At 36.2% G+C, this 20,463-nt stretch overlaps 1 protein-coding gene across 2 annotated transcripts in view; it reads right to left on the reverse strand.

Moving 5' to 3' along the window:
• pla2r1 (phospholipase A2 receptor 1) overlaps positions 1 to 20,463 on the reverse strand; it is a 129,482-nt gene that overhangs the window by 12,722 nt on the left and 96,297 nt on the right. For both annotated transcript variants that reach the window (XR_005634155.1, XM_039757472.1), the window contains exons 24-26: positions 16,355 to 16,593; positions 13,935 to 14,109; positions 8,871 to 9,002 (exon numbers count right to left, since the gene is read on the reverse strand). Coding sequence is in view for 1 of the 2 variants with exons in the window: in XM_039757472.1 (XP_039613406.1) it covers positions 8,871 to 9,002; positions 13,935 to 14,109; positions 16,355 to 16,593 (546 nt within the window). In the remaining variant the exon portion in view is untranslated. The remainder of the gene's footprint in view (positions 1 to 8,870; positions 9,003 to 13,934; positions 14,110 to 16,354; positions 16,594 to 20,463) is intronic.

Here is a 20,463-nt window from a genome sequence, read left to right on the forward strand (position 1 = left end):
ATGTCATGTTTCAAACAAAAAACCTTATAATAAATGCAGTAATATTTTTTTAACCAGTAGAGGGAGGAATTGTACCGATATATTCATCGAGACAAAAGAAAATTTCAGAATATTTTCAATACGTTCAATTGGCCTAATGCTTTAAATTATAATTAAGGAGCCTAAAAAATACCTATGTCAATCTTCATGGTATAGACTGGATGAAACAAACTTTCATTTATGAGTTTAAGTAATGAAGATCAATGCCTAAATAAACTGGAGATATATTCTTCCAAGCACTATGATAGAGTTTCACAACTATCTAAATTAATCAGAATATTTTTGTTTAAAACCTTGAGTAAGCAACAAATTTTAAATCTGATGAAATTTAGAACTTTTGATTGCATTGGCAAAAGCGTATGTAAACAAAAAAAGATAATAGTTCAGTGGGTCATAATCATGCCTCATAGAAATCAGCTGATTTGTCTAGTTATGCAATATTCTTACAGCCCTTTCCAGTACTCTCCTGCCAGTATGAAAGTGGTCAAAGATGGTATCTGCTATAGACAGACTGCTGTATAAGTTGGGTAGCCTGAAAGCAAAAGGCACATTAAAAGTGTAGTTGGAGATCAGCAGTGTAATAGCAGATAAGTCAACTAGAAAGGTAACAGCATGTGATAGTAACATCAATTGTGGCTTAAATAGAGACCATCTTCTTTGGGCATCTGAGGAGAGAAAAAATGCCTAAATACAATTTACTATAAATAATATTTCATGAAATGTTAATTGGTGTATTTTGAGAAAAAATAGTAAAGGCAAAAAGGTTACATTTTTATTTCAAATTCCTAGATTATTCTTTCTTCCATCCATCCATTATCCAACCTGCTATATCCTAACTAAAGGTTCATGGGGGTCTGCTGGAGCCAATCCCAGCCAACACAGGGCGCAAGGCAGGAAACAAACCCCGGGCAGGGTGCCAGCCCACCGCAGGGTATGTGCACACATGCGCACACACACCAAGCACACACTACGGACAATTTAGAATCGCCAATGCACCTAACTTGTATGTCTTGTACACTTAAAATTATTTCAATAAGTACAAATTTACAGTGGTGTGAAAAACTATTTGCCCCCTTCCTGATTTCTTATTCTTTTGCATGTTTGTCACACAAAATATTTCTGATCATCAAACACATTTAACCATTAGTCAAATATAACACAAGTAAACACAAAATGCAGTTTTTAAATGATGGTTTTTATTATTTAAGGAGAAAAAAAAATCCAAACCAACATGGCCCTGTGTGAAAAAGTAATTGCCCCCTGAACCTAATAACTGGTTGGGCCACCCTTAGCAGCAATAACTGCAATCAAGCGTTTGCGATAACTTGCAATGAGTCTTTTACAGCGCTCTGGAGGAATTTTGGCCCACTCATCTTTGCAGAATTGTTGTAATTCAGCTTTATTTGAGGGTTTTCTAGAATGAACCACCTTTTTAAGGTCATGCCATAGCATCTCAGTTGGATTCAGGTCAGGACTTTGACTAGGCCACTCCAAAGTCTTCATTTTGTTTTTCTTCAGCCATTCAGAGGTGGATTTGCTGATGTGTTTTGGGTCATTGTCCTGTTGCAGCACCCAAGATCGCTTCAGCTTGAGTTGACGAACAGATGGCAGGACATTCTCCTTCAGGATTTTTTGGTAGACAGTAGAATTCATGGTTCCATCTATCACAGCAAGCCTTCCAGGTCCTGAAGCAACAAAACAACCCCAAACCATCAAACTACCACCACCATATTTTACTGTTGGTATGATGTTCTTTTTCTAAAATGCTGTCTTCCTTTTACGCCAGTTGTAACGGGACATTTGCCTTCCAAAAAATTCAACTTTTGTCTCATCAGTCCACAAGGTATTTTCCCAAAAGTCTTGGCAATCATTGAGATGTTTCTTAGCAAAATTGAGACGAGCCCTAATGTTCTTTTGCTTAACAGTGGTTTGCGTCTTGGAAATCTGCCATGCAGGCCGTTTTTGCCCAGTCTCTTTCTTATGGTGGAGTCGTGAACACTGACCTTAATTGAGGCAAGTGAGGCCTGCAGTTCTTTAGACGTTGTCCTGGGGTCTTTTGTGACCTCTCGGATGAGTCGTCTCTGCGCTCTTGGGGTAATTTTGGTCGGCCGGCCACTCCTGGGAAGGTTCACCACTGTTCCATGTTTTTGCCATTTGTGGATAATGGCTCTCACTGTGGTTCGCTGGAGTCCCAAAGTTTTAGAAATGGCTTTATAACCTTTACCAGACTGATAGATCTCAATTACTTCTGTTCTCATTTGTTCCTGAATTTCTTTGGATCTTGGCATGATGTCTAGCTTTTGAGGTGCTTTTGGTCTACTTCTCTGTGTCAGGCAGCTCCTATTTAAGTGATTTCTTGATTGAAACAGGTGTGGCAGTAATCAGGCCTGGGAGTGGCTACGGAAATTGAACTCAAGTGTGATACACCACAGTTAGATTATTTTTTAACAAGGGGGCAATAACTTTTTCACACAGGGCCATATAGGTTTGGATTTTTTTTCTCCTTAAATAATAAAAACCATCATTTAAAAACTGCATTTTGTGTTTACTTGTGTTATATTTGACTAATGGTTAAATGTGTTTGATGATCAGAAACATTTTGTGTGACAAACATGCAAAAGAATAAGAAATCAGGAAGGGGGCAAATAGTTTTTCACACCACTGTATACCAAATTTACATTCCAGGCATGGTATATAAAATAATGATATCATCCAATTTATTGGTGAAAATAATTAAGGTGTCTGTTGATATAATTTCAGATTTCTTAGTATACATGCATTGGTACAGGTTATTGTTCATTTAAAAATCTTTTTAAGAACCAATAGTATTTATGAAGGATTTCTGAAATTGACAATAGAATACTGTTACTGCCACCTAGGGGAAAAATAATGTTTGCTGGGAAATGTGCATACTGACAACATATAAACAGAATAATAATACTGTATAAGAACTTGTGTATATTTATTACCTTTGGACTCAACAAACATACAATGCAATAATAAACACCTAAATAATTAAATTAATCAAAGAAGATGAGACAGTTTAGTTTTAGTTAAAAAAAAAAAGGTTGTTACTTTTTCATGAACAGAAAATAAAAGTAAATTGTTCTCATTCACCTAAATCAATTTAATTTGCAATTTGTAAGCCTCTCAAACCTATCCTAACTGCTTTTAATACAAAATAGGAAGTAACTCTGGATGGGACACCTGCCATTGACTGGTCACACTCCTGCACTCACCCACACTCCATTACTCACAACATGCCAGTTGCGACTTGCCAGTTAGCCTAAAGCAAATGTCTTGTCTTGTGTCTTGTGATGTGGGAAGAACACTGGAGTTACCGAAGAAAAATGACACACAAAGAATGTATAAATACCATAACAGAGAGTAGCTGCCTCAATGTAACAAGCTAAATTATGCCTAAAAATTGACTCCTTGCTGGTTTGTTTATTGTTCTTGAGTTGTTCTTTTTACAAATATTGGTGTAAGCAGCATTTTGTTTATATCTGTTTGGTCCATTACTGGTGTCTTCAACTGAATCAGATCACATTATTCCCTTATGAGGTTTCTGTAAGGCAGCACATTTCTGATAAGCTGACGCCACCTTAAATAATAAACTATTAAATATTCACACGTGAAAATGTATCATCATTTTTGCAAATAAAAGAAACTGAGTAAATAATTAAACATTATTTATCTCAAAATACACCACAGTCAATGATATTTTGAAGAAAGCAAAACTTCAGCTCACACTGACAATTTATTTCAAATGCAGAATAGAAAATGAATAAATCAGGCAACAGTTTCTTTCATAGACACACAGCTCATGACCACAGATGCAGAAAATGTAGTCTAACAGATAAAATAAAAAAAAATACAGCAAAGAACATAGCTCACAATTTACCATCACAGTATACTTAAAAGCTCACAAAACATCTGCCACTACAATGATGCATTGGTCAAACTAAAGATTACCTATACCCTCACCTGTGGACAAGGTCCATACATAATCAAGCTACATATTCATGGTAACCTTCTCCTTCCTAACCTGCAGAGAGCAGACAACTCTTTTAAAGGAAAGGATCCCAACTGTAGAACTACAAAGTTCATTCCAGCCGATCACAATAAGCTGTGAACTGCTTGGGTAAGCAGCAGGAACAGTGTGATATGGCCCAAATGATAGAATCTTTGGAAAAGGTGGAGATGAAGGCCTCCATTTCCTTTAGAACATTAAAGCTTTCCTCAAACTCATCTCCTGCAGTCCTGCAATCAGCATAGTTGCTTTTCTCTGTAATTTTCTAGCACTTCTTTGTCTGTTTTTAAGACCAAAACTGCACACAGTACTCCAGACGAGGCCTCATCAATGCATTATAAAGCTTGGGCATGACCTCCTTGGACGTGTGCTCTACACATCATGCTGTATAACCTAACATTCTGGCTTCTGAACACTGTTTGGAGAGTGATAGTGATGATTCCATTACAACTCCTAAATCCTTCTCATAAGGTGTACTTTTAGGGTTCAGACCTCCAATTGTAGATTCAAATAGATGTGTGATACTTTACAATTACTTACAATAAATTTCATCTGCCACAAATCTACCCAATCCTGTATGCTGTCCAGGTCCCTCTGAAATGACTTGATGGATTCTAGATTATCTGCCTGTCCACTTAGCTTGGTATCATTTGCAAACTTAACCATATTATTATATTCCTATCCAAATCATTTAAAAATATTTAAAATAGCAGCAGCCCTAGCACCTGCCGGGCACCAATCTTAATGTCAGCCAATTGTGATAAGGTTCTTTGCACCATAACCCTTTGCTTCCTGTGTTTTAGCTAATTCTGCACACAATCTCTTATGTGGTTTCTTATTAGATGCTTTATGAAAGTCAAGATAAATAATATCATATGCACCACTTTGAAGTATTCTTTTGTTGCTTCGTCACAGAATCCCAGCATATTAGTAAAGCACAACTTCCCTTGTCTGAACCTATGCGGACTGTTCAATAAAACTCCTGTCCTTGCCATGTGTTGCGCAGTCTTCTCCTTTTTGGCCAATTTTCACTACAGAAGACTTGGTGATGAGTCTGCATACAGATCGGCGGTTAACCAGCAGGCCTTTGGTGAATCAGAACAATCTGGAGCTAAATCTGTTTCTGGGATTCATAATCTCCTGGGACTTGAAATGGGAGACAAATGTAGGGTCCATCATAAAAAGGCAAAACAGCAAATGTACTTCTTGCGACAGCTGGGAAATTCAACCTTCCACAAGAACTGATTCTGTTCTACTCAGCTCATCCATAACAGTGTGGTTTAGATCACTAAACATGATAAAAACAGGCTACAACGAATTGTCACCAAAACAAACAGTTTTAAGAACATTTTTATCCTACTGGCCATCAAATTTACAAATGGTTAATTCAGCTCAATCCGGCTGGGCACTGCAAGCCCCAGGGTTTACATATTGTTAATACTTGTCTTTCATTGTTTATTTCAGCATTTTCTGCACTTTGTACCCATATATAAATTTACATTCTCTGTCTTGTTTTTATATCTCAGGTGTGTGATTAACAGTTGTGTGTATATTGATTATGCAACTTACACTTGGAGAGTCATCTAAACCGGAGTCAAATTCCTTGTATGTGTGCATACTTGGCCAATAAATGTGATTCTGATTTTACAGAAAAATTTAAACAACATGACAGCTTGTAATTATGAGAAGCATTCTCTCTTCCTTTATGCCATATGTATTATAGGTAAATATTTTTTTACATATTTTATTAAAGCATGGAAATTTTACAAGGAAATTTTATTTATTATAGTATTTTTATGGTCACTGAACAATAAGCCACACAGAATTTAATTTTGTTAATAAAAAAGCACAGTTAATACCTGTGGTGCTCATTTGCTTTATAAAAAATATGTGTCAAGGGTTTATAACTGTATTCACTATTTTTTTTTTTAGGTACTCGAGAATAAATATTCTGGTCCTGGTGATTTGTTTAATTTCAGCCTATTTACTCTAAGCAGTACTTCTCGCTTTACAATTTCCAAATTACTCAGTGCCTCCTTAGTAGACCCTGTTACCGCTGGGAAGTTATCCACTTCCTCACATATAAAGACCTCAGAAAAATGCAAGATCAGAGCATCAGCTATTTGACCGTCTATATATTTTAATTCCGCTCTACTACTCCTGATATATTTCACCTCCTGACTGTTCTTTAACTACTAAAATAGTGAAAGGACCCCTTTTGGTCATCTTTTGCCTTATCTGCAATATTCCTTTCTAACTGCCTTTTATCTCCCTAATATCCTTATTGTTTGATCTCAAACACCTTACAATTCGCATTGGAGTTATCAGTCTTACTGTATACAGATGTTTTTACCTTTGCAGCTATTCTTTTTTATCTCCTTACCCACTGAAGATTTTTTTTTTTAATTTCCTACTTATTCCCAGTTTTGGGATGTACCTGTCCTGTATTATGTGTAAAACTTTTAAAAATCTGTTTCACTGCTACTCGACTGTTTTTTCAACTTTGCCGCTTCCCTTAAAAATTTGCCTTATAAAAGCTAAACTTAACAGTTTTGGCCTTTGCATCTGCACTCTACCAAAACACTGAGAAATGTATTATATTATGCATTATATTATTATTATCAAACAATCCTTAACTAACAAAGTCTTTCACCTCCCAAAGCATTGGTACACCTCCGGTTCAAATGTAACCTATCTTGGCGGAGTACATCCAATTTGTAAACTACAGAGAAGACGACTACCTTGTCAGTTCAGATCCTCAGCCTGGCACCTAACTTTTTAAATTTGGATTGCAGGACCAACAGCCTGACCTTATGTATGATATTTGTTCCAATGTGGACAATGACAACTGAACCTGCCCATGGTCCAGCCAAAGAAACCACAATTAAGGAGAGCGACACATAAGAAACGCAAAGTCCCACCTATCATTCTCATAGTCATCTTAAAATAAAACATCCATCTATTCACTTTGTGAACCTGGCTTTATCTTTCAGGAGTCGTTTAGAAAATCTATAGGGTACATCACCTCTCCATTTCAAGTTAAAATTGCCCTAACAGTATACCCATGCAAAACTCACATGGCATAGGTTAATGTAGTTAAAGTTTAACAGATAATGCACCCACTTCCCTGGAGCTATAAAGCAGGAGTGCCAACCATTAGCTAACCCTGTGTGAAGAACAAGAGAGCTGTAAGGTGCACTGCAAGGGTTTTTTACCCTCTCTGAGAGATGGCATGGACCACTGCTTGGATGGCATGCCAACGAACAATTTACCTGGACCATTTAATGAACAGGATCACAAAAAGCTACCCAGTGTGCAGTCTGAGGGTTGCAGGAGGCCAAACCCTAGAGAGGACATTGATGGATGCTGGAGGAAGTTACAAATCTACAGGTTAGTTCTCTGGGCCTATCGTGAATATCAATGGTGCTCCAGCCACAGTTATGGATATCTTGTCCTTTGAGGGACAACCAAATATCCCAAAGAGCTTTTGAGTGTGTGGAACTGCTTCCTGGTGGAATGGCCAGTGGTCAAGAAGTTTTCCTGGATCACCTTTTAAAAGGACCTCCTAATCCTCAACTAGGTGAGTATGGTGTATTGACGAGAACTAAAGACCATGGCTCATCAGACAAGAGAAAGTGGGGGTGGGAGAAGGAATGGCTAGAGGCCTGGAGTGAGGCAAAGAGATAGGAAGGAAGCTGGCTGTTTGGTTTATTACCCCAGACCCCATCATTCTGTTATATCCTCTCAAAAAACCTAATTTCCTCCTCCTCTCAATAATTCACATTGTCAAGAAATATAAACCACCTGAAAATGTTATTCATGAGCATATTACATGAGTAGTCCTGTCTCTCAAAATAAGCTATGTTGTGCAACTTATTCATAAACAGAAAACAATATTACATCATTTATAAAATTTTCATTTAGTATGCAAAAATTTTAATCTATTTGATCTTTCACTTCAACACTTTATGAATGACAAACTATAACTGTCAGTAGTTGCCCAAGGAAAAACCATGCACATACCAAAGTTTGTGTCCTACTGACTAATCCTCTGCACTTTAAAAAAAATACACGTTAAAGTCAGTCTATAATAGTAGTGACGGTATTTTGAAAACGTTGTGGTCTATGGCCGGCCAGTCATCCCAGCCAATACCCCCAGACCGGCAGGTGGAGCCCTCCCTGCAGCATGGAGGTGCCCCGAATACCAGCAGGGAATTATGGACAATGGAGTTTTAATCCTCAGCCCTGCTGGATACCACAAGGGCCACTAGATGGAGCTGCAGGGAGGAGCAAAGAATATTTGCCCTACGCCCCGGAAGTACGTCCGAGTCACATGGACAGAAGGAATGAAACACTTCCGGGTCAAGAACTATAAAAGGACGATGGGAAATCCCAGACGTTGAGCTGAGCTAGGTGGAAGGGAAGGGTGGCAACGCGTCTGGGAGTAGGAGGAATTATTGTTATTGTGATTATTAATTGGTTTATGAGTATTGTGGAGAGGAGGGTGCTTTGTGCACTGTTATTAATAATAAAGTCAACTTATTGGACTTTTATCTGGTGTCTGGTGTATAGGTTCAAGAGGACAATAGCGCCCTCTATCTGTCACAACGTCTAATTCTGAACAAAAATATTCTTTGTTTTACTTCAAGTATTTTAGTCTAATAGTTAAAAATTGAAGAAATTAACACACATCACCTCATACAGTATATTCATTAGCCTCATATTTACTTTACAATGTAAAAATAAGGAATTGGCAAAGTAAAATCAACTCATTTAAAGACAGACTGATATTCTTTACCTTTATGCATACAGTACAAACGAGCATCTTCCAGAGACAGCCTTTTTATGACTGGCTCGAAACTGTAACAACTATTCAGGAATTTCAGCCATGTTCTGGGACATTCCTGCTTATAAGATATTGGTTTTCGTTCTGGGGAGAATAAGCACAAATAGGGTTAACAGTTTATGATGCATTAAGAAAACCCCTCGTCTACCCTGGATTCCAACCTAAATCATAATGGACAATCAAACAAGTTATAACATGAAAAACATTGACGGATTAGATGATTGTCAGTTGACTCTGGCAGGAAAGGGAGTATGATTTTCTCTAGGGCTCTATCCCTTGGATTAAAAATAATCACTTCCCACCTGTAGCTCTGTAAGCGTAGAAAAAATAAATCAGTGAATTAGCAATATCAATCCTTAAATGAACTTCCTGTGAAGTTGTAACATGGCAAAGAAAATTAGAACAAGCTGACAAGGATGTTTAAATGTGTTGTTGTAATTCAATTACCTTTTTCAGGACTGCCACTGCAGAAGACTTTTTGTTTGATTGATTAATTTTATCCATTGAGTACAAACACTAACAGAAGCAGTGTTCTCAATTTTATATGTAAGCTGATTTTTCTTTTATGAATGCTTTTACTTCATTTATACCTTCCTTTTCAAATTATGATGTATACTAGCAAGACAAGCCATTTTAACATTTCATTTTCTTTCATTAACTGGTCATAATTACATTTAGAACATAAAATTGCATTTTAGATACCTAAAATAACATTTTCATCAGTCACAGTTCACATTTGCAATACTTAAAATATATTTTTAAATAGATGTGAGCATTACAGATATTTACAATATAATTGTGACTAGTCAGAATGGAAATTAATGTTATTTATAATGTTAAATTCTTTGATAAACATAACTGAATGAATCTTTCCCACTGACTTCTGGGATTTTCAAGTAGAGATGTTTGTATTTATTTTTCAGTAACTTAAGTTGCAGCGTAGATACTAAAAATTACATTTTCGATATTTTAATTCAAATTCAGTAAAGATTGGTAATCATAATCGGACTTTATCAAAATGTATTTAAAAATATCTCTGTCTGAAAGCTCTGCAGAAGTCAATGGGGAAATTCCTTCAGGTTTCATTAGCCAATATCTATTTACCCATTGTAACTGTCAAACATAGTTGTAGATACTAAAAACAGAAATAATTCCTAGTTTATTCATGATGATTTACTTAGTTTCTGTAAATAGCCAAAATTTCCCCCTTGGGACAAATTGCTTTTTTGTTGCTTGTTCTATCTATCTAATTAAAATGAGACATTAAAACAGCCTTAAAAATGTTTGTCAATGCAGTTTCATCTTTGAAGACATTCATCCAATTCAAGAAACTGGTTTAAATTTTATTTTAAGTTGCTTGTTAATTCTAAGCTATGCAAAATTTGTGTAGCGTTAAAAAAAAAATTGATACATCCTGATATTGCTGTAATATATTTTACATAAATAAGTAGTACAGATTTGCCAGAACTAGTACATTTTTCATCCAACTAATAAAAAATGTGATTCATTTTAGCTCTGCATACCATAAATAGGCAGGAGTTTACCAAACGGTGTCTATTCTTATGAAAGTAATTTTCAGTTTTTCATATTGCCCTGATTTGATTGTTAAAGTTGTACAGAGGTGTACTATTAGAGTAATAAATTAATATTAGCCAGTAAATTTCATATACTGTATATTAATGAAATGTTAGCTCCCAACTAGTGCCAATAAGCTATTGTAAGGAATGCACAATCTGTGGCAACAGGTAATCAAAGGGCAGCACACCTACAGTATCATACATCTGAAAAGTTGTGAAAAACTAGGTGAATTTCTATCAAAAATGCTTTTCTGCATTTTTAAAATCTGGTACATTCACATAAAGAGAGCTAAAAGAAAATTCTTGCAGATGTATGCTTTTTACATACGTTACCATTAGCCATCTTTGCACAAGCAGTCTGTTCAATTGCCACTGCTAGCATATTCATTTTTAAACTATGTACAAAATTGTTTTTTTTTTGTAAAGAAAAGAATATTTTTGGGGTTTGGTTATATCATTGAATTATACATTTCAGTAATACTAAATGGGGTTTACCTTCCATTTTCTTGTAACTGACTGCTCATTCTGAAACGTAGGCCTTGAGCCTTGAATTTGATGTTTCCCTATTCATCAGTACCTGGTATAGGGATGCTTGATTAATGTGAAAAAACAATGCATGGTATACTGTATGTGGTAATATGCTTTGGAAAGAAAATACTGCATTTCACCAAATAAACTGTACCTGCTAAATGCTGATAATTCTCATTCTGGTTGAGAGATTATTTCATTATTTTATACAACAACTAGCTGTGTTATTGCTTTGCCCAGGCAATTTCCTAAGACAATGAGCCTCAGTTATACTGCCAAATGCTAATCAGATGTATCAGAAGCACTAAGTAATTAACTTTTCTGTAGATTTTATTTTCTCCTCTTTTGGGCTTATATTGTTAGTTCATTGGAGCAGCTTACTCTTGGACATACCACACAATGTTGTGGGGAGCTGGAGCTTAACCCAGGAAACATAGAGTGCAAGTCAGAAACAATCCCTGGATAGGCTGCCAGCTCTCTGCAGGATAAACACATACACACACCACGGCCAATATAGTGTCACCAATCCATCTAACCTGTATGTCTCTGGACTGTGGGAGGAAACCCATGTAGACATGGGGAGAAAATGCAGACTTCATGTTCTGAGGACCCGGAAGAAAAAACCCAACACTACCACTGCACCACTTTGCCGCCGCTCTTCAACATGCTACATACAATTGCACATGCGGAAGACATTCCAGCTGTAGATCTATTTTAACTTTTCCTAGTGACTTGGCTTTCATTGCAAAGTTTCGGGGGATTTACATCAAAACCAATATACACTGAATTGTAGGTTCCTTTAAGTTATTACATGGTGAGCTGACATTTACAAGCTGCACATCTTAAGTGGCAAGTGCAATGAACTGAATGTTATAAGCATTATACAGAAAATAATTGGTGAAAAGAAATAATACTGTGAATTATGTACAATGTTCATCTCCTCTACGTTCTGTCTGTGGGGTAGTAATTTTCTTTTTGTGTAACATTGCCAAGTTTCAATCAGATCCGTCAAGGCATTTTTGAGATTTTGGTGATATTTAATTTTTCTGTTGTGTTCAACTTTTTAACTAAATAGGAAATACAGTTTTTGTTGATGAGTGAGTAAGTGAGAGCAGTCAATCTGCATTTTATATATAAGATGGCAGGTCACATTACTTCTAAAATCTTCTACTTACACCTACCTTTTGGAAGGGCATTATTATGAAATTACTCACTCGGAAGCTTATATTTCCCATATATCATAGTGAATTTAGAATTGCTACATTATATTATTGATCCAATGTATTGTCAAATATAATCAAAAAATGAATGAAAGCACCTGTGTCTATTTGATATTTGAACTAATGTCTTCACACATTATACACTTCACATCATTATTAGTATAACATGGGAAAAGTTTCTGCTTTATGTATGTGTTCAGCATTTCCTTTCATCTTACACTTACCCAGATCTTTGTAGACACGGAACACACAAGAAATGCATTCCAAATAACGATATACTGTATTATTTGCCTGCGGTGGGCTGGCACCCTGCCCAGTGTTTGTTTCCTGCCTTGCGCCCTTTGTTGGATGGGACTGGCTCCAGCAGACCCCCATGACCCTGTAGTTAGGAAATAGCGGGTTGGATAATGGATCGATGTATTATTTACTCTATACAACTCCAGGAACCTCACACGCAGAAAAGAAACTTGGCTTGAGCTGGGAGCACTTTTTCCCCAAGCTGAGCTCCGTCAAGGCGGTGGATGGTACAGCAGGCTGCTTCTGCTGATTGACACATCTACAAAACAAAAGACGCTAACGGAGAGGTATGAAGGGATTCAAGGTGGGCCGGGATTACGAGCTTTTTCGTAGGCTTCAGGGATTCTAGTGTTAACAGGGTGTTACATTAGGAGAAATGATTGATCTAGTACTATTATAGTATATCAGTGATCTTATACGATATAAAATATAATGTAATTTTAATTATACATATGAAGCATCTGAATAAAGGGACAGTTCTAAGTTGGAATCTACTGATCTGAATCAATAGGAAGCATATTCATATTCTCTGTCTCTGATTTCAAATACGTGAAACAGACAAGGAACACACAATAAAAATAATAAATAATAATCAGATTCTAACTATTACATGTCACATTACTCTGTACTATTATCCATACTGTCACATCCATATCTGTGAGGGTTTTTCATGAAGTACTTAGGTGTTCCTTCAAATCCAAAAGATGCACATGTTAGGTTAATTGATAAATCTAAATTGTCCCCATAACAGTAAGCATAGGTGGGTCGCTGCAATATACTGGCATAGGCTTTGGTTACCTTGACAATAAAATGCTTATGGCAATGCTTTTCTTCCAAATGAGCTACTTATTGTTTGACTAATATTAGGCTATATATAAAGGAAGACAGTCTAATCATCCAAAATACCAGTACAGCATTACCTTAATATACTGTATATGTATATACTGTATAGTGAGCATCAAACTGGCCAACTATTTGGATAGATCTTTATTTATAAAGGGTTTTTAAAATACTACAATGTCTTTGAAGTGTGTTCTGACAAGTTCTGTGCAGTAATGCACATTCCATATCTTCATGTGTGCTTCTAGGTACAGTAAAATTTTGTGAGCTCCCAGATTCTCTCTGCTGGTATAGTATAAGGTTGCATTTTTATAACCTGTTTGTGGCACAATTCACGAGGTTTGGTACAATATATCAAGCTCTTGATAATGTAAATAACTACTTTTCTTTTATTCATCCATTGAAAAATGTTAATGGTGTATCCTGATTAAAGGTAAAAAAAAAAAAACCTAAATACTGTTATAACCTTAATATAGAGATTTTAAGCTTCTTTTACATTCTAGGACCACTTAATAGAGTGCTTCAAGTGTTAAAATTAAAAAGACTATGCTTACCAGGAAGAACTTGGCACAATGCACCATCAAGTTGTGTTTCACAATCTTCAGGTTTCCAGGTTCCATCAATGTCCATATAAACACAGTTAGTAAACACATCTTCTTCGATTTCATTTCCCCAGTGAGTAAATAAGCTATCACTTCCATCCGACCACTGATAGTTTATTCCGTTCTGCTGTTTAATTGAAATGAAAAAAATGATTATTTAATACAGTCTAATACAATACAGTGTACAGTATAAAAATATTTCTTTGCATCCAAATATTCTTTGTGTTTGCCTTTTCAATAAGTATGCATGCTTTTGGTTAACTTTGTAGATTTCATTAAAATTTCAGCTTAAATAATAAATTGTATATCATACATTTTGATAAAAATAACACAACAGCAGAACTGTATTTTACAGTTAGGGTAAAGCTGCGTTTGAAATTAAATAGTATTTGTTTACAGAAAAGGTATTGCACTGGTAATTGAGTGTATCCGTGGCAGGTACAAATACTGAATGCAAGAAGACAGAGTGATATTATTGTCATATTATTCCCACTGCCATTTTCTGTAATGGTAAAAGTTAATATTGGAAAAATAAGTAATTTTTAATAACACTGACAGACAACACTAAGTACTTTTGTCTCATGCCCCAAAGCACTGTTTATATTTGTGTAACAATCTCTGGATACTCATAAAGATATTATGCTTTCCTTAATTTCCTTTTATAAAAATTTTCAGCACCTTTTATTTGTTTGCCAGGGTGCATGATCTAAACTATTCTTATTGCTTTTGCATAGTTCAGTCAATTTAAATAAAAAAAAAACTTTTTTGTTTATTCTTTTTCTTTTTAAAAATTAACAAAGAAACAATGCATTAGGCTTTTGATTTTTAGTATCTTTAACCACTGGCCTCTTTACAATTTCCTGTCCTGCAAGCTACATGACACCCCTCATTAGAGACCTTGTAATTACACTGCTTGTCAGCACATGTTGATGTATTCATTGCATACACTTTGCTATATGTAGTAAGTGTTGCATTTCTTTGTTCTCTTATTGATGCCTTGGTTACGAAAAAGACAGTGCAGCTTTGTATGAAAGCCAAGAGAATACTGCATCCACCAGAGTAGAAAACTGTAACCTATACACATTTTTGGGAAAACAAAATGTTTAATTATACTGTATAGCATTGTTTCCAAACTCTCAGCTCATCACTCATGATTTCTTTTTACTGTAACTATTTTTTTCAACTAGTTTTGTATTTCATTGATTGAAGACAGTCATGAAGTAAGACAACACAGTCTGAATGTTATCAGCTGGCTTCATGGACAGATTTAACCACATTTTACAGTTTTTTTGTAATAATTTGTCTGACCTGCTTTTCATTACAAGCTAGCTGGAAATCTACAGCGTGCTTGCAGTGTTTTCCTAACCACTTGCTGGTGCCAATTGTTATTTAAAGTACATAATTATTACTAGCATACAGTATCACTGACAACAGAGTTCAGGAACAATTGATTTAAATGCTGGATATAAAAGGACTTGAAAGCACTATCATGGAACACCACCACCATTACTAAGAAGAGGAAGGAATATAGAAGATACTGCAAACATCCAATACTGCTGAAAAACAATGCAGAAATTTATGATACTGGCTGACCATACTCTGCATATCATAAGGAATAATGTTTATTCTCCACTAGTCTGCCCTGTGGAGTTAGAGTGGCAGACTTCTGCCTACCAGTGATCTCCTTACAGTGGGGAAAGTTTAGGTGTCAGAGACTGTGAAATGGGTGACAAAGTGTTGTAGTGCTCTTAGTGCCATGTTTGAGCAATAAGGGAGCCACTCCCCATAAAAGTAAGAGGCCGATATAATTCAGTTTCCTTAGGGTAGTTACATGTCTAATTCCTATACTATATGAGCTACTTTGTCTTCTCCCTTTAATTATCTATCCCTTGCATGTTTTTAGAAATTAAAACAACATTTTTCGATATAAAAAAAATACGTAGGTATTACTTCTTTTGGGTAATAGTGCCACGTAGAGGTACCCCACACACAAATATGTTGTATACATTTTGCCACCCCTCATCGAAATGACATTTTACTAAATGTTTAAGCTATATGAAACCCAGACAGCCTTTGCATAGTAAAAATTTAAAAATGAAATTCATGCATGTTTTAATGCAGAATTGCTATATATTTTCTAAGTCTATGGGCTTAAAAAAATAAAAGAGGCAGGTGTAAAACTCTGGGCCCTTTCTGTTTTTTTGAAGTTTTGATTCATTAGTCCCTTTTAAGACCTCAGCAGCAACAACAGATCTACATATTAATACTCTTTTAAGTCATCATATTTTGTTTCAAGAGTATATTGTTGTTTTATGTTATCTATACCAAGTATAACATGCATTGAAAAACTGATATAGGTCTTGTATACATACTTCTTGGTTTGAAAGTCCAATCCAGTGAGGGTAACCCAGTTTATTCACAACAACAGTAAGAAAAGACTGGTGGAAGGCATCAGATATGCTTACTAGCTCAGAGTCTTTTTCAAAGCATTTATTCAGTGCCTGGTACCAGGTCATATTCCCATGGAGAATTCTATAACTTCGATTTCCATATTCAATACTGTCAGGCAGAGGATGAAAAAATATTTGATGGGCTGGTGCCTTTGATGGGTCTGTTAAAAGAAATAAGCAAAACCCCACACAAAAAAACATAACAAATAGGCAGAGTAAGCAGAATTCAAACACAACGTAGATAATACTCATCGAGACAAAGTTTGATCCTTGCTGCATTAGTATTAGTAGTCATTGTTTGTGTGGAGTCTGTATGTTCTCCCCATGTCTCTGCAAGCTTTCTTTGGGTACTTCAGTTTTTCTGGCACATTCCCAAAGATCATGGGATCATGATCATGTGGGTCAGATTAATTAGTCTCTCTAAATGGGTCTTCTCTGAGTGTGAATGAATGAATGGATGGACTAGTACCTTATCCAGGGCTGTTTCCTGTCTTGTGCCCAATGCTGCCCAGATAAGACTCGGGCTGTTCCAGACCCTGAACTGGATTAAGCAGCAAATTGATGAAATTCACAGTTATGTCTTGTGTCAAACAGCTATGAAAGAATTGAAATAAAATGTTGTTGCTCAGTTGGCCATTGTGCTTTAGGATTTGTAGCAAACTTTTTGGTTAAAAAAAAAGTTTCCATTTATTTATTTTAAGTAGATTAAAAAAATACTTTTAAATCCCAAAGTTGAAATGGGAACTGGTTTTGGTTATTCTCCATATCCTGATGTTAGAAACTAATGGCATTTATTGTAAATTATGAAAACAAATTGTGAACTGATCAACAGGCGAGAGTGAGGATAATAAAACAACAGGAACAGGAACATAAGAAATGTGACAAATGAAATGACACCATTCAGTCCATCAGGCCCATTTGTTTAGCTGATAGTTAAGCTGTCCCATTATCCCATCCAGATTCTTTTTAAAGGTTGTCAAAGTGTCTGCTTCAACTACGTGTCTTGGTAGTTTGTTCCTAATTCCCACAAGTCATTACATAAAGAAGTGCTTTCTGGCTTCAGTTTTAAATGCATTTCCCCTTAATTTCCACTGAGGATTTTAAATACCTGGATTAGGTCCCCACACAGTCTCGTTTGCTTAAAACTAAACAGGTGTAACTCTCTGTCAAAATAGGCCAAGTCCTTAAGTCCTGATACTCACCTGGATGCTTTCTTCTGTACACCTTCAAGTCTTTCTTGTACCATGATGACCAGAAGAGCACAAAATACTCCAGATGCAGTCTTACTAGTGCATTATGTAGTTGGAGCATAATGTCCAATGACTTAAATATAACACGTTTTATAATATAACCTAACATTTTATTTGCCTTTTTATTCTTCTGGGCATTGCTTAGTCAATGAAAATGGTGTATCAACATATACCGTTAAATTATTTTCAGAGGTTACTTGCTGTATAACAGTGTTTGCCATCTTGTATTTGTAACTGATGTTCCTTTTCCCACGTGTAGCACTTTGCACTTTTCTACATTAAACTGTATTTTCCTGGTCTTTCTGAACTCTTTTTGTTGCCTCCATAGTGTCTGCCATCCCTACAAGTTTAGTGTCATCTGCAAATTTCACAATTTTACTAACTCCATGTAGAGCATTCTCCTCTTATCTGTACTCTTTGTCTCCTGTTGGTTAACCAACTAGATATCTAGTTTAGTAGGTTACCGCTGATGCCTATAGCTTCTAGTTTCAGAATTAATCTTTGGTGAAGGACTGTACGAACAGCTATTTGAAAGTCTAGCTAAACTATGTCATATGCTTTGTTTTTCTTAACAATTCCTTTTGCTTCTTCAAAAAAATCTGAAACACTGGCTTGGCAGGACTTCCTCTTATAAACCCATGGTGGCTGCTATTTAGAATATTATTTTTGTTTAGGTCATTTTCTAAGTGATTTCTTATTATAGTTTCTATTATTGTGCATGGTCTAATATTACTAGGATCCATTTTGTCTCATTTCTTGTAGATTGGAGTCACATTTGCAACTTTGCAGTCCCCAGGTACTTCTCCTTTCTGAAGTGACTGCTGCCTAATAAGGGTTTATAGATGATGTCTTTCATTTCTTTAAATAGAATGTAACACTAGATGGTGCTATACCAGAGCTTAACCCGACACACAGACACTGACAACACATTTTAAAAACACCAAGAAGCAGTTTAATTTCTTATTTTTAAGTAAATAGTGCCCAAAGCACCACCATCACAATAAACAGGTAAATAATTACAGTATTAATTACACAATTCTCTCCTCCACACCTCACAGCAAGCTCTGCCCTCTACCTCCCAACTCCGGCTTACTTGCTGGGTTTCCAACAGTCCTTTAAATTGTCCTTGACCCCGAAGTGCTTCTGTTCTTCCTCCCACGTGACTTGCCAGCACTTCCGGGTCAGTTGGAGAATTCAGGTTTTAATCAGCCCGGAAGTACTTTGGGGCTTCTGTAGTCATAGTCCATTAGTACATCCGGGCTAGGTGAGAATTTGTTCTCCTACCAACATCCCACGGCGTCCCCTGGCAGCACCCACAGTACCCAGCAGGGCTGTGCTGCCGAACTCCAAGTCCCATAGTGCTCTGCGGACATCCAGAGCACTTCTGCAGTCCAGGGAAGCTGCCATCTATCTTCTTGGGGGAGGCAGTTTCCTTGATAAGCTGCCTTCCCCATCCTTCCATTACTGGGGTGTCCCGGCTGGAATAAACTGCCAGCCGTCCCTTACAACAATAAGGTCCCATCAGATCCAGGGGTGTTATTGGTCTTCAACGTATTAAGGGCTTGAAACCACATCTGACTCTTCTATTAACTCAGTTTGTTTTTACTTCTGCATGAGCCATTACACCTGTTTCTCCCTTTTATGATACTTGGGTGAAATATTTGTTCAGTTCATTTGCTGCGTCCTTCTCATTTTCAATGATTTCTCCATAAGCCCCTAAGGTTTCTTAAATTCTCATCATCTTTTCACTGGAGCAATACTGAAAAAAATGCTTGCTGATTGTTTTGGCTTTGGCTAGCAATTTTTATTTCAGTTGCTCTTTTGAGATTTCACATTTTTTATCTCTTTATATAGGTTCTGGTATTCCTCTATGTCAGAATTATCTGGCTTTTTTTTTTATTTTCTTGTACAGTGATCTTTTCAGTTTTAGTTTTTTAATAATGCTCCTATTTATTAATTGTGGCCGATTCTTCAGTCTTTTGTTTTATTGCTTTTTGGATGAAACTTATTTTGAGCCTGGATTAGAAGATCTCTGAGATGACATCAACTGTCATTTATAGTTGCTAAGTTTTTACTATCCCATTTAATGTTTTGTACATTCTTCCGCGTCCCCATAAGTCTGCTTTCCACAAAGCTATAAATAATCGTTTTGGTGTACATTTGTGTGTTTTCAAAGATTATCTCAAATTTTAGCATGTTGTGATCACTGTTGCTTAAAGTATCAGTAACTTCTGTTCTTGTTACTCGTCTGTTGTTTGAAAAGATGAGAACTAGACAGGTGTTGGGCTTGAGAAAACAGTCATTTGCCATCTGCACCATTTCAGATTCCTCTTTTGTATTCCCAATTGGGGATTCCGAACCAATGTTTGGAAAGGTAACATCACCCATGACCCATCCTACGAAAATGTGCTACATGGGGTTAGGTCTTTAAAGGTTATGTACCAGGACCAGTCCTTTTCCAGCTTATAAATAATGACACCATTGTATATTCTGAGATGGACTGGTACCTTGTCTAGTTTGGGTTCTTGTCTTCCACTCAATGCTGAATGATAAAGGCTCTAGCTCTTACTAACACTGTACTTGAATAAAAGTAAGTCCTAAAAATGTATAGGTGGACATAAATAGTGACATAGCAAATATGCATGTGAAGTTTACAGATGATACCAAAACTTAAGTTATAATAAATACAAAGAAGGCATTAACAAATTCAGTAAGACCTGGGAACCATCAAAATTGGTTCAGCTTTTAAAATGAAGTTTAATGTAGACAACTGCAAAATGC

This window comes from Polypterus senegalus, chromosome 6 (assembly GCF_016835505.1).
Source record: "Polypterus senegalus isolate Bchr_013 chromosome 6, ASM1683550v1, whole genome shotgun sequence".
NCBI lineage: Eukaryota > Metazoa > Chordata > Cladistia > Polypteriformes > Polypteridae > Polypterus > Polypterus senegalus.